The 14,108-nt window shown below is 37.3% G+C and overlaps 1 protein-coding gene across 1 annotated transcript; it reads left to right on the top strand.

Annotated features, from left to right (window-relative positions):
- Window positions 1–7,757: 7,757 nt before the first annotated feature.
- LOC130743268 (heat shock 70 kDa protein 14-like) lies at window positions 7,758–13,414 on the top strand. The gene is made up of 10 exons (XM_057595440.1): window positions 7,758–7,918; window positions 8,485–9,685; window positions 9,997–10,224; window positions 10,312–10,407; window positions 10,527–10,742; window positions 11,526–11,720; window positions 11,802–11,948; window positions 12,161–12,310; window positions 12,399–12,529; window positions 13,048–13,414. The coding sequence occupies exons 2-10, from the start codon at window positions 8,516–8,518 to the stop codon at window positions 13,274–13,276; spliced, it is 2,562 nt and encodes an 853-aa protein (XP_057451423.1). The 5' UTR covers window positions 7,758–7,918; window positions 8,485–8,515; the 3' UTR covers window positions 13,277–13,414.
- Window positions 13,415–14,108: the final 694 nt, after the last annotated feature.

Here is a 14,108-nt window from a genome sequence, read left to right as displayed (position 1 = left end):
CACTGGTAATAGCAAATGAATTTTCCCGCCAATGCGTCTGATATTAGCTAAGCGACGTCGTATTGAAATGTTTAAAGAAAGAAATACAAATGGCATTTAGATTTTAGAATCAATGAATATTTTTTAGATCGGTAATTAGGATTAAGTTAGAGATAAAAAGGTAAAAATATAATATTATCTTTCACATAAGCTAAGATTTTTTTTGTAACTTATCAACATTGTTAGAGCTCCACCACTCACTATCATTAAACACCGTTGGAGCTCCGACACTGATCGTCAACATCGTCGGAGATTCGCACTACCACCATTCCCACACCACCACCCTCTCACGAGTCCCACCCAAAACCTCAACTTCTCCTTCATCAAGCCATAACCTCTTTCTTATATCAAAGCCAATATTATTGCAGAGACTAAAGGAGCACAAGAAAAAAAAATTGCAACTTTAAAGAAACACATATAGAAATAAGTTTTTGTTGAAACACCATAAGACACCCACAAAATCTGAAACTCTGACTCCAATCTCGGGCCACCATCAAGAATCGAAGTCCCTACACCCACAAAATTCATAACCGCCACAATTAGAACCGAACCAACACCAGGACGCAGTCATCGTTCCTCCACTTCATGCTCGCAGTGTCGCTATCCAACCATCACATGTGCATTTCAGTTCCCTTTATGTTTTCCTTCATTCAAAGGAGAAGATTTGTGTTTCGTTTGAGTTATGTTCATATCCCGCTACCATATATGCATCTTCTACAACTTTGCCTGTTGCCGCTTCGCCCTCAAGGTCCTCGACAAGAATGGATGTGTAACGCCCCAATTTCTCAACCGAGGAGTCACATTAGTAACCTAATAAGTCTAAGGACTATTTCGTAATCCTGAGAAAACACAATATATATTTTTTTTTTCCTTTTCGAAACAACTGAACATAATTGAATACTTAACATATACTTTATTCAACAACCCGTTCCCGACATATAATAATAGTGTCATACAATATCGTAAGCAGGTTTCCAAAATAAGTACGCTCACTGGAACAGTGGCGGAGATAAAGTTTAAACAACAGAGTTTTCAGATGGGGGGAAAGAAACTCAGACATAGTCCAGCAAAAGGAAGAAGCAACTGCTTCATCCACCTCTACTCGACCGCCCACGATCACGGTCTCCAACTTGAACAGCTAAGCTTCAGCGGAAGGCTCTCAATCGCCTAATAGCGTTAAGCGCCCAAACAACAAGTAGCAAATAGAAAGGGTTAACTCCATACAATTACCATGTATGAAAGAGAAAATCATGCTATTCAAATTTAACTACCTATCATGGTAAATAAACCAACAACATAACTAAACTCATATATCAACTATATAACATCAATTCAGATATCGACAACCTAACATATAACATCAATTCAAATATCGACAACCTAACATATAACATCAAATCAGATATCAATAAACTAATAACTAAAATCCAACAACATAGGGTTAGGTGTTAGTTCCCTATAATGCAACTATATGCTTCTACCAAAATGGATCGATCAGCAACGTCTCTCAAGACGGGACAATCACGCGGGACCACACCCACCTCATTGCCACTTAACGCCACTCCGGACGGGACAATCGCGTGGGACCACACCCACCTCATCGCCACTTTAGAACATCTCGAAAGATGGGACAATCCCGCGGGACCACACCCACCTCATTGCCACTTTATAACGCCTCGAAAGACGGGACAATCACGTGGGACCACACCCACCTCATCGCCACTTAAGGACCAAAGCCTATATGCCAAGTCAGTCAACAACAATCCCCAAACCAATGATTAATTCGGAGTAACCACATGTTATTCCTATTATCAACGAACATAACTCAATTCAATTGCATACCAACTCAGTTTAATGACAGAAACCAGTAAACGGCCGAAGCCTCTCAGAAAACGGAGACACACGTCTCAATAAGTTTACTCGGCCGAAGCCTTCAGAAAACATTTGGCACAAGCCTCAGAAACAGTCAATATAAGCAAGCATACAACATTGCAAGCATAATAATCATAATCCAATGCCAATCAATATAAACATCTTCATCTCAAACGCATGCAGTGCGATAAAAGCAGGCAAGACTCAAAGACGCTCTAAAACTGAGTTACCCTTACCTTCGTGAGTAGAAGTTGGGCATGGAAATTGCGAACCTAGAACAAATAAAACACAATCATCAACACAAGCTTCACTAGGAGCAACACGATCTACTAATACTAATCGAAATCGTAAAGAAAGCCTCTAAAGCTTCAGAGTTCCTATTTAGGCACAAATTGACAACGGAGACTTCGTTCGCTAAAACGAGCATAACTCGAGCTACAGAACTCAGAATGACACGAAACCGGCGCCAAAATTTCGACAATTGAAAGAGCTACGCAATGGCTCAGGTCTAGAGACCCAAAAATTATTTTTGGACACGGTACCCTAAGCAATAGGTTTCGGCCACTATGTAAAATAGGGTTCCCGAACTTTTCCTTCGATCTAAATCGATTCCTAGGTATTCTTAGGCGATATCTAGGCCAGGGAAACTCTCAGAAAAATTATCGGATCGAAAACTGTCACAGGGGTATTTTGGTCAATATTTTTAGCTCGGAAACTCAAAATCAGAATTTCGAAAAACAAATTAGATGGGGTCGACACCAACGACGATTATGACGACTAATCCTACTAACGCTAAGCTCAGTCGAGAGTTTTAAGCCCAAAGGACGGAACTTTAGCCAAAAATGGGTATTTCCTACAGAAATGAATTCCGGCAGCATTTCGGCGACATTCGGCAAAATGTAATCCGCTAGAAGTACTCTTGGGTACGAAGAGAATATATTTAGACACTAAAATCAACCTATTTGGACAGTTTTACAAAAAGCTCAAAACTTGGAGCATAGAAAGACATAACAAAAAGCGACGAAATTTAAGATCAGAAGAAAGAAATAACATCAGTACCTCGAGGCCTACGCGTAGCAACGAACAGAACGACGATCAGGCAAGAACCGGAAAAAAACTCTTCCTCCTTTCTCCCTCAAGCTCACCCACAACCAACAAAGAAAATGAAAAGAAAAAGAAAAGAAAGACCAGAGAACGTGGTCTGCAGAAGAAGAAGAAAGAAAATGAAGGTGTGATTTTTTCTTAGTTTCTGAAGTCCTATATATAGGAAATTGAAAACGCGAGAAAATGATTATTTCGCGATTCCGATTTTTCCTACTGATTCCAACGTATTTTAGACACGATATTCTTCTCGCTGAATCTTCTAATTCTTCAAAGAAATATCAGTATGATTTTTGGTTTTCGAGGCTTGTTTTTAATGTTTACTGGCTTAAAATGCACTTTATGCACTTTTTGATTTTGACCTCGGATGCAGAAACTTCCTTCTGAAGAAAGATTTGGAACGTCGATTAGAGTGGGCCTACGCGTGTGGAATCTTCGTTTGAAGCTCCGAATAGAAAAAGTCTTCATTGTCGGGTGATTCTAGGGTTTTGAAATACCAGGGTTTCAGTTTCGGCAAACTTCCGATGATTGGAATCGGACGTTCGTAGATCCTAGAGTTTCGCCTCGAAACGATTGTGATATATGGAAAAAGAGAAGTTCTAACATTTCTCTGAAGATTTTTGGACTAAATTCCTACAGTGTTCAAAGGGTGGAAGATTGTTGGAAATTTTATTACTATAGTGTTCCAAGGGTGGAACATAGTCTTTTCCTAAGGTTCTTATCCTAGGTTTAAGCGAATCGATCGTGCTATACCTTTTTATCGATTTTGATACAATCCTTAGACTTTTCCTGAACTTTCTCCTTCATAAATTTATTTCATCCGATAAACTCTTGTTCAGGTTTTTCCTTCGCGATACATCAAGCCTAATCGTAAATGGAAGTCTCTTCCACTTATTCTAAGCTTAAAACTTGGGTCTTACAGGATGCCTCCATTAGAATTAGGGGGCCCTAAATCAACGCAAAAGCTAGCTCAAGAGTTTAGGGTTTTTTTACCCTTACAAAGACTATCTATGTCATATCTCCAGTTAATGCGACACTTCTAATATACCTCTTCACGCCTGGGGATGGACATATAGAGCGTGGAATTTGCAGGACTAGACATTTGCAAGGTGCCCTAAATTAGGATTTCTCCATCAACAAACGGATTTTAGATATACTCTAATACCATATTAGAATTTGGCGGGTCTGACTCAACTCAAAAGCTAACTCGAAAGTTAAGGGTTGCTCTACCCTTCCAAAGGTTATATATGTCATATCTCTAGTCAATGTGGGACTTCTAACAGCCTTGTCTAGAGCGTCCTCCACTTCTCCATCAACTCCCCGTCAAGCTCGACTCAAAGGACCTTCTCCAAATAGACGACAAGAAGTTATACTTCCTCTTCTAGATATGTTTGGTGACAGTGGCAATAAGGAATTCTACTTCCATTCTCCGTATTTGACTAGTGAAAGCGGGGAAATGACAAGAGGGATGGGATGGGACGAGGAGGGGAGGGAAATACCTTATTGTGAACGTCGTCATAGAGAAAGAGGGAGAAAGAAATAGACCAGAGAGAGGCGGAAATTGGAGATGATGGTGACTATGATTCTTGTTGGTAAAAAAAATAGAGTAATGGTAGAGATGATAAGAACCAAAGCAACAAAATAGATAAGGAATGAAGAACACATGAAACCTACTTGAGGAGGGACACAGAGGTGGATGTGAAGTGGGCGGGGGAGGGAGAGGTCAGTGAGGGGTGGCAAAAGGGGCTAGGCCCGCTGGGCCAGCCCATTTGGCCTACCTTTTTTGACGGGTTGGGTTGGGATTTTGAACCCAAATTTAAAAGTGGGTCAACCCAACCCAACCCGTATTTTGGCGGGTTAATGACGGGTTGGGTCGGGTTAGCCCGCCAACCCATTTTTCACTTTTTTTTTGAATTTTTTTTTCTATTTTTTTTTCTTTCAGTAGATTATTGTAACGTGCGTATATAATATGACAAACCTAAACTAAAAAAAAAAAACTATTTTGAAAACTAGTCAATGACCTTCTATGGATTCACCTATATAAGTTGCAGCTCTTATTCGTAGGTTATATTTTGTCTAAAACTTCCATGCCTACTCGACATTATATTTTATAATTGTTGTTCGACTATTATTGGCTAAAGTAAACTCTTGTTGATGATTGTAAAACACATTTAGTGATGTTAAGTAATATTAAATGAGTGTGTATCAAAGAAAAATAACATTTATCAATGATTTGATGAAGGTTATTTAAACTTACACTTGATAGTTGCTAGTGAGGTTATAGTTTTACAACTTTTAATAACCACACATGATAAATATTTTTTTGGTATTGCTATTGGTGAGACTTTCTAGTTGAACTCATAACATTTAAAGATAAAGAACAAGTATAATTCTACTTTTTTTCATGTGTCAACATATAAAATGTGAAAGATTGCTTAAAATTTCTCATTGCACATCTTTTTTTATTTCACCAAATTTTCTAAGTGGGCTAGCCCGCCAACCCGTTTTCCCGCCAAAATATGGGTTGGGTTGAGACTTTGAACCCAAATAACAAAAGTGGGCTAGCCCAACCCAACCAGCATTTCGGCGGGTTAGTGGCGGGTTGGGTCCAGCCCGGCCCGCCAACCCATATTGCCACCCCTGTGAGGGTATAATGGGGTTGTGAGAAAATGGTAGGGGCAGGGTGAAACTACAAAAATCCCTCAAAAAATGTGTTTGCCCTAGTCTTTGTCGTGAATAATCATGATGATTAAATTTCAGGTAAGTTACATTGACCTCCCTTAAGGTTTATCATTGTTTCACCCACATTTCCTCTATTATTTAACAAGACACTTATAGTGATGATAAGAACCAAAGCAACAAAATAGATAAGGACTGAAGAACAAAGGCAAACTACTTGAGGAAGGAGAAGGAGGCAGAGTTTGCAGCTCACGGCGAGCGATTTGGGGAAAAATGGGGAATTGATTCCGTTGGAGAGCCATTTTTTTTGAATTGAAATATGTGTGTTTTTTTTTTTTTTTTTGAAAAAATGTGATTATAAAGAAAGCAAAGTCGGCTAGGACTTAATGGTTTATTGCAAATAGTTGGAGACTGTGGATATTTCTCAACTTCTATTTATATATATCTATATTTCATTTTCGAAAAAAACTAAAATAATTATATTGAAAATAAAATTGGAAATTATGATTCTCTTGATGAATTTTCTGAAATAAAAGGAAAAAAAAATTAGTTCATTGGGACAATTTCATTTTACTTTGTTTTATAATCTTTTTAAGCCTATAAAAACACGGACTTATATAGTTTAAAGTTTTAATATAATAACTACATCGATGACGAAACTTACAATTGTTATTATCGTAATATATTTCCCCTAAAAAGAAAAAACATAAAAGAATATTTATGAGTATAATTTGATTGAATGAATTTATATAGATTTTGACTTATATATAAAAGATCCAAAGAACTAATATGACATTGTAAATTTTTTTTTTTATAAATTACACTTGAAGTAGTATGAAAGGGCGGATAGATCGTCCATCCAGTGCCGCTACCCACTTGTACTAAGGTTGAGCTTAATAATAGGAGTGATTATCATTATTGCAAATAAGCATTTTTAATCATATAAAATTTATAACTCCCTACATATGATTGGTGATGTTAAAATGTCAATTTTGAAAAATATAAACCAACATATTTCAACTTGAGGCATCACTTTTTTGTTTCAGAATCTTACATATATGGAGCATCAATGCATCATCACCCACATATCCACCAAGATTCAATAGAACTTTTCCGATTTGAAGGATGAACTCATAATTTTTAGCTCGATAGGGCTATAAAAATGTTGATTGTAAACATGTTTAAAAATAAATATAATTCTTCAAACTGACCATAAAATAAAGACATAGTGAACAATGCTTACCATCTAACTTTTGACTACCTAGTAGTTTGAGTGTCATAACACATGAAGGTAACTAATTTTAGGAAATTATTTTTCGCACACCCCATTTTTTTATTTACCCATTCATTTCTTTTGAAATTAAAATCTAAAAATATGAGTTTAGGGTGTGTAAATAGTAAAAAATGGGTGTGTTAAAAACAATCTCCTTGATTTTATAGCACGAAACACAACTGTTTCACTTGCTTTTTCAACATGGGTTGACACAATTGGTTAAATGGTTCGGGTTTAACTCTCATCTCCACATAGGTCGAGGGTTAATCCCCAAGGGCCAGTAAAATCCTAGTTGGTAGGCAACCTTGCTTGGGGAGATCCTAGTTGATATTATTCACAAGCTAGACTGAGAATAAAGTTACCTTACATGTTGGTTGATGCCCTGACACATCTAGAGATGTTTTCGTTCGTTCGATGATGTGCTAACTCAGTATGTTTGTATTGTTTTATCTCTTTTCCTGTATAAAATAAGTCTATTTTATCCGATTAGTAATTTAACATAAAAAAGAAAAAACTTAAAAAATTACATAATAATAATAATAATAAAAAAAAAAGCCCAAGATAAATGAGAGGCTCTATTGATAAGCCAATTCTTAGATTTCATTGATAAAAAAGGAAACAAGTTTGAAAATACATCACAGCACAAGAGTAGAGGATTCTAGAAGTAATGAGGATTCTCCAGACATCTCTGGACCAATAGAGAGCACGTCTTTTAAACTAGTTCAAACCTCAAACTGATATAATCCAGTAAAGTGGCGAGGTCATAAAAGTAATTAAAACAAAATATATAAGGAAACCCAAAAACCCCAAAAAAAAAAACTCAAGGGTCTCTCTCTAACCCTTTATTAAGCCCCGTCTCCGTGTTAATACGTTGCTGTTTCGCGTGCAAACCTTTCAGATTGTTCCAGAAAAAACCCCTCAAAACCCTTTCTCCTTCTTCGATCGCTTCGTCAGGTAAAACCCTAGTTCTTCCTCTCCTTGGATTTGCGTTCCTTTCGCTTTCTCTCATCGTAGATCTGCGCGTAAACGGTGATAATATTTCTGCAATTTTTCCATTATTCTTCTAATTACTCTTGATTAATTGCGATTTTTACTCTTCGTATCGCATTGTGTTTGGTTGAGTTCGAATTAAACTTTGATGGAAGGGACTGGTTGATTTGATTGATCTTCAGTACTTGACTGCTTGCACTGGATGATGCAGATGAACTGTCTATTGTCTAATGCTTGTTTCAGTGTTGAGGTGTTTCAGTATCTGGAGATGTTGTGTTATTAGGTCTATTTTATTTGAATTATCACTGTTGTGTTATTAGGTCTATTTAATTTGAATTAGGTCTATTTTATTTGAATTTTGAATTACTGTTGTATTTTATAGTTTTGGTCTTTGTGCTGTGACTAATTAGTAATCATGAGCTGTTCGCGCCGAAAATGTTTCTACTTATTATTTTTTATAATTTTACTATAAAATCTGAATGTGTGAGTTAGGTTAAAATTGATATATATGTGTTTTTTTTGTTTTGTAGTTAATTTTGTTGGCTGGGAGATTAACCGAAGATGAGCGTGGTCGGTTTTGATTTCGGTAACGAGAGCTGCATTGTTGCTGTTGCGAGGCAAAGGGGGATTGATGTTGTGCTCAACGATGAGTCCAAGCGGGAGACCCCGGCGATTGTGTGCTTTGGTGACAAGCAGCGGTTCCTTGGAACAGCTGGGGCATCGTCTACTATGATGAATCCAAAGAATTCGATCTCGCAGCTTAAGAGGTTGATTGGCAGACAGTTTGCTGATCCGGAATTGCAGCGGGATCTGAAGTCGTTGCCTTTTGCTGTCACGGAAGGACCTGATGGATTTCCGTTGATTCACGCACGGTACCTGGGTGAAACTAGAACATTCACACCTACCCAAGTATTTGGAATGATGTTGTCAAATCTTAAAGAAATAGCCCAGAAGAATTTGAATGCAGCTGTTGTTGATTGCTGTATTGGAATTCCGATTTATTTTACTGATCTTCAGAGGAGAGCCGTCTTGGATGCAGCCACTATTGCAGGCTTGCATCCACTTCGCTTGTTCCATGAAACCACTGCAACTGCCTTGGCATATGGAATTTATAAGACTGATCTTCCTGAGAATGATCCGCTGAATGTTGCCTTTGTTGATGTTGGACATGCTAGCATGCAAGTCTGCATTGCTGGATATAAGAAGGGGCAGCTGAAAGTGTTGGCCCATTCTTATGATAGGTCTCTGGGTGGGAGGGACTTTGATGAGGTCCTATTCAATCATTTTGTTGCAAAATTTAAGGAGCAGTACAAGATTGATGTTTTACAGAACGCCAGGGCCTGCCTAAGGCTGAGGGCTGCGTGTGAGAAGTTGAAGAAGGTGCTTAGTGCAAATCCAGAGGCACCTTTGAACATTGAGTGCTTAATGGATGAAAAGGACGTTAGGGGCCATATAAAGCGGGATGAGTTTGAGCAACTAAGTCTTCCCATTTTGGAACGTGTGAAAGGACCTTTAGAGAAGGCACTTGCAGAAGCAGGTCTTACAATTGAGGATGTGCATATGGTTGAGGTGGTTGGTTCTGGTTCTCGTGTACCAGCTATAAACAAAATATTGACTGAGTTTTTTAAAAAGGAGCCTAGGAGGACAATGAATGCTAGTGAATGTGTTGCTAGGGGTTGTGCTCTGCAATGTGCAATTCTCAGTCCAACTTTTAAAGTTCGGGAGTTTCAGGTAAAGTTGTTTCCACTGTATTCTCTGTTCCGTAAGACTTTCGGACATGTTACAAACTTAATTCATTGGAAAACTGTTCAGGGATTTAGGAATTATGAATTTCTGCATTTGTTTTTATCCTCTTTTGGTAGTTGTTGTGTATTTGAATTGTTTGTTTCTCTGCCTGGTTCAAAATCATGTGGGGATTTTAAATTGTAGTAAATTATGCGCATTTTGGTTGCCATTTTTCGGAAGTGAATGACTCATTTATCTTATCTAGCATCTCATTTGATATGGTGAATTGATGTTGATATTTTTCTCATGATGTGAAGGTCAATGAAAGCTTTCCTTTCTCAATTTCTCTGTCGTGGAAAGGTTCAGATTCAGATGCACCAGATAGTGGAGCAGATAACAAGCCAAGTACCCTTGTTTTTCCCAAGGGAAATCCCATACCAAGTTTCAAGCAACTGACATTCTTCAGGACGGGAACCTTTTCAATTGATGTACAATATGATGATGTGAGTGGTTTGACTACACCTGCAAAAATCAGCTCATACACTGTAAGTCAGTTTTCAAATTATCGACTTTGTTACAATATACATTTCTTTTTATCTTGGGGGTCTTGTGACACTCTTAAATTTGTGCAGATTGGCCCTTTCCAATCTACTAAAGGTGAAAAGGCAAAAGTTAAAGTGAAAGTTCGTTTGAATCTGCATGGAATTGTATATGTTGAGTCAGCAACTGTAAGTAGGCCTAGTGATTGCTTTGATAAGTTCCCCCCCCACCCCCCATCATACATGTCTTGTATGAGGTTGTGGGTAAATTGTGAATTTGTTCTTAACATAGTTTTTGCTTTTTTCAGCTTATCGAGGAGGAAGAAATTGAAGTTCCAGTTGCCAAAGAGTCAGCTGGAGAAAGTACCAAGATGGAAACTGATGATGCTTCTGCACCACCTAGCTCCAATGACAATGATGTTAACATGCAAGATGCTACAACAATCCCTGCTGATACCCCTGGAGCCGAAAATGGCATCCCTGAGGCAGGAGATAAGCCTGTGCAGATGGATACTGATACCAAGGTACATTCTAAAAGGAAAAATTAAGCATATGCTCAAAATACTTTTGTTTTCTAATGTCTCAGTTTAATTTTTTGTCATGCTTTTTTTTATTCTGGTCTTGTGATATTTTGTGGCTTTCCCGTCAATTAGATGCTATTGCTAGGTGATTGCATTTAGATTGTGGGTTTCGGGATCTCGAATGAATTATAGCTAGCAAATTTTGATATGATATGATTACGAACTAAATTTGTTTAAACATATATCTAAAAAGTTGCAAATATTATCATAGTCTTAACTTTTTATGGTACTTCCTTGTGTTTGAGATTTACTGATTATGGATTTTGGCTGGGTTTCTAGTTTCGATTTACAATTAGGCCCATTTGGAAGAGCTTATTTGAGCCAATAGCTTATGTTCCCCTATAAGCTGTTTTGAGTTTATTTTCATAAGCTGTTCAAATTAGCTTATGAGTAAGAGCTTATGCTTACCTACAACCTATCTTCAGGATGTTTGTATAAATTTCTCTAATTAGTTTATGAATAAGTGCTTATGTGATAAATGCTCATTGCCATAAGCGCAAAATTAAGTTGCTTACCCATACTCACCTTTAATATGTTTCCATTATAACTAAAAAATGTCACCTTGTTTTTATTTTATTCTCTTTTCCAAATTTTATAATGGAAATGGCAAAAATAACTTAAAATAATAAGTTAGATACTATGTGCTTATTGGATTTTATGATTGAATCAAATTGCCAAGCATGTGCCTTTGGGAGTTTTTAATTTGACTGGCTATGTTGATAACAGGTTGAAGCTCCAAAGAAAAAGGTGAAAAAAACCAATGTTCCTGTGGCAGAGATAGTTTATGGGGCGATGGCATCTGTGGATGTCCAGAAAGCTGTAGAAAAGGAGTTTGAAATGGCTTTGCAAGACCGAGTGATGGAGGAAACAAAAGACAAGAAAAATGCAGTTGAGGCTTATGTTTATGACATGAGAAACAAGGTTAGAAATATCTTTTTGCCCTCTTATTTAATGTTGAATGTTTGACTGCAGCTTAAAACAGATATCTTGTTATCATTTCAGCTTAGTGACAAATACCAAGAGTTCGTCACTCCTTCAGATAGGGACAGTTTGATGGCTATACTTCAGGAGGTGGAAGACTGGCTATATGAGGAAGGTGAAGATGAGACCAAAGGGGTATACGTTGCCAAGCTAGAGGAGCTCAAAAAGGTAAAAAAAGTTGGACTTGGTGATTGTTGTAGTGGACTCTAATCTGTTCCATGTAAGCAACAAGCATCAAACTTTTCAAAGGAAGTGATTTAAGTGGTATCTTAGACATACATTGCATTTACTGTGTTCATTATGTTAACACAAGTGAAAGAAATATATTTCCGTGGTAGTCTTAGTTTTTGCAGTGTTAATGGAGATTTACATTATTGCAGCGAGGTGATCCAATAGAAGAGCGTTACAAAGAGTACACAGATAGAGGTGCAGTTATTGACCAACTTGTCTATTGTATAAATAGCTACAGAGAAGCTGCAATGTCAAATGATCCCAAGTTCGAGCACATTGACATCAACGAGAAACAGAAGGTAATTGGTTGCTCGGTTTTTCACTCCTGAGTTGTTTCTGGTTGACATTTAATCTGAAACATATTTTTCCATTTTATTTATTTTGTAGGTCTTAACTGAATGTGTTGAAGCCGAGAACTGGCTTAGGGAGAAGAAGCTCCAACAGGACTCGCTCCCAAAACATGCCAACCCTGTACTCTTGTCAGCTGACATAGGAAAGAGAGCTGAGGCTGTTGATAAGTAAGTTGTTTTACAGTCTGTTTGGTTAGCTTTCACTTTTCTGTTAACTTATTAGATGGTCAAAATTCATTTTGGATAATGAAATCCTGTTTGGTAAAGTGTTCATTTCACTAAAAAGTTCGGTTTTTATGAGTACAAAGTATTTTCAGAGAAGTGAAATTTATCTCATTTTCCAGTTGCAAAACAATTTATATATCTTGTCATTAAAATAAAAACAATTTTTAGATACTTGCTTTCCCAAACAAGTAGGAACTTCTCAAATGCATTCTTTCAAAATGACTTCTTTTAGCATGTTTAGATCAACTTCTCTTTCGTTAGAATTAATTTTGTGACTCAGAAGCTAGTCACATAGGGTTCATTTGAGAATTGATTCTCGCTTCGGAATCAATTGTATAAGAGTTTATAATGACATATTGTCTAGCTTACTTCTACGAGGAATTTCCTATTAAAACGCTCCGGAATAGTTTTATCATCCTTGTTTCTGAACCTGTTTCATTGTTCATCTATTTCTGTAATAGGTTCTGTAAGCCTATAATGACGAAACCAAAGCCGGTGAAGCCAGCTACACCAGAACCAGCAACCCCGCCTCCTCAGGGTGGAGACCAGCAGCAGCAACAACAGCAGCCACCTCAGGGCGATGCTAATGCCAGCCCTAATGAGAATGCAGGGGAAAGCGGCGATCAGGTCCCACCAGCTTCTACTGAGCCAATGGAGACTGAAAAACCAGACAACACTGGCTCTGCCTAAATTTTGTGGTTGAGTTTAATTTTCCTCTGAAATTCCAATTCAATAGTTTCTATCTTTTCTTGTAAGAACATTGATATGGATTTGTGCCTCGAAAAATAGCTTTGGGTGAGATGACAATTATTTATTATGGGTTCTAGATTTTCCCCTTTTTTTAATCTCGAGTTTATGTTATCTAGGATTTAGGCCCCGTTTGGAAAAACAGCTTAATTAAGCACTTATGGTTATAAGCGCTTATGACATAAGCGCTTATTCATAAGCTATTTTTAAAAATTTATTGAAATAAATTAAAAATAAGCTGTATATAAGCATAAGCAGTTTTTCATAAGCTATCCTAAGTAGCTTATGAAAATAAGCTGAAAATAGCTTATGGCAGGTCATAAGCTGTTTGCATAAGCCCTCCCAAACATTGGCATAAGAGCTTATGCTGTCAGATAAGCTCAAATAAGCTCTTCCAAACTGGGCCTTAGATTATTTGTGTACCATTTTCTACAAGTGGAATTATGCTTGTTTTCTTTAAATTAATCACTCGTAATTTTCTTTTCTATGGCTTCCATTTTGTTGCACTCTACGTCATTAGCCATATTTACGGGTTGGCTTCTATTTCTCGTTGCAAGATATTCTAGAAGTAATTTCATCGAGGTGTTTGATTTTAACATAGTACATACTAGTGCAGTTTTTCTGAAGAATCGAGTGTGTTGATAATGCCGCCGGACCAAAATAAGAGTTTTGATTGTGAGGGTCCGAGGGATAGACTTGCTGAAGCATTATTCTTTTCTTGAAGAGAGTTGTTTTGCTAAATATTGTCAAATGTCAAGTCTTTCATTACATATAT

Source organism: Lotus japonicus, chromosome 3, assembly GCF_012489685.1.
Source record: "Lotus japonicus ecotype B-129 chromosome 3, LjGifu_v1.2".
NCBI lineage: Eukaryota > Viridiplantae > Streptophyta > Magnoliopsida > Fabales > Fabaceae > Lotus > Lotus japonicus.
This window is presented reverse-complemented; position numbering and strand designations above follow the sequence as displayed.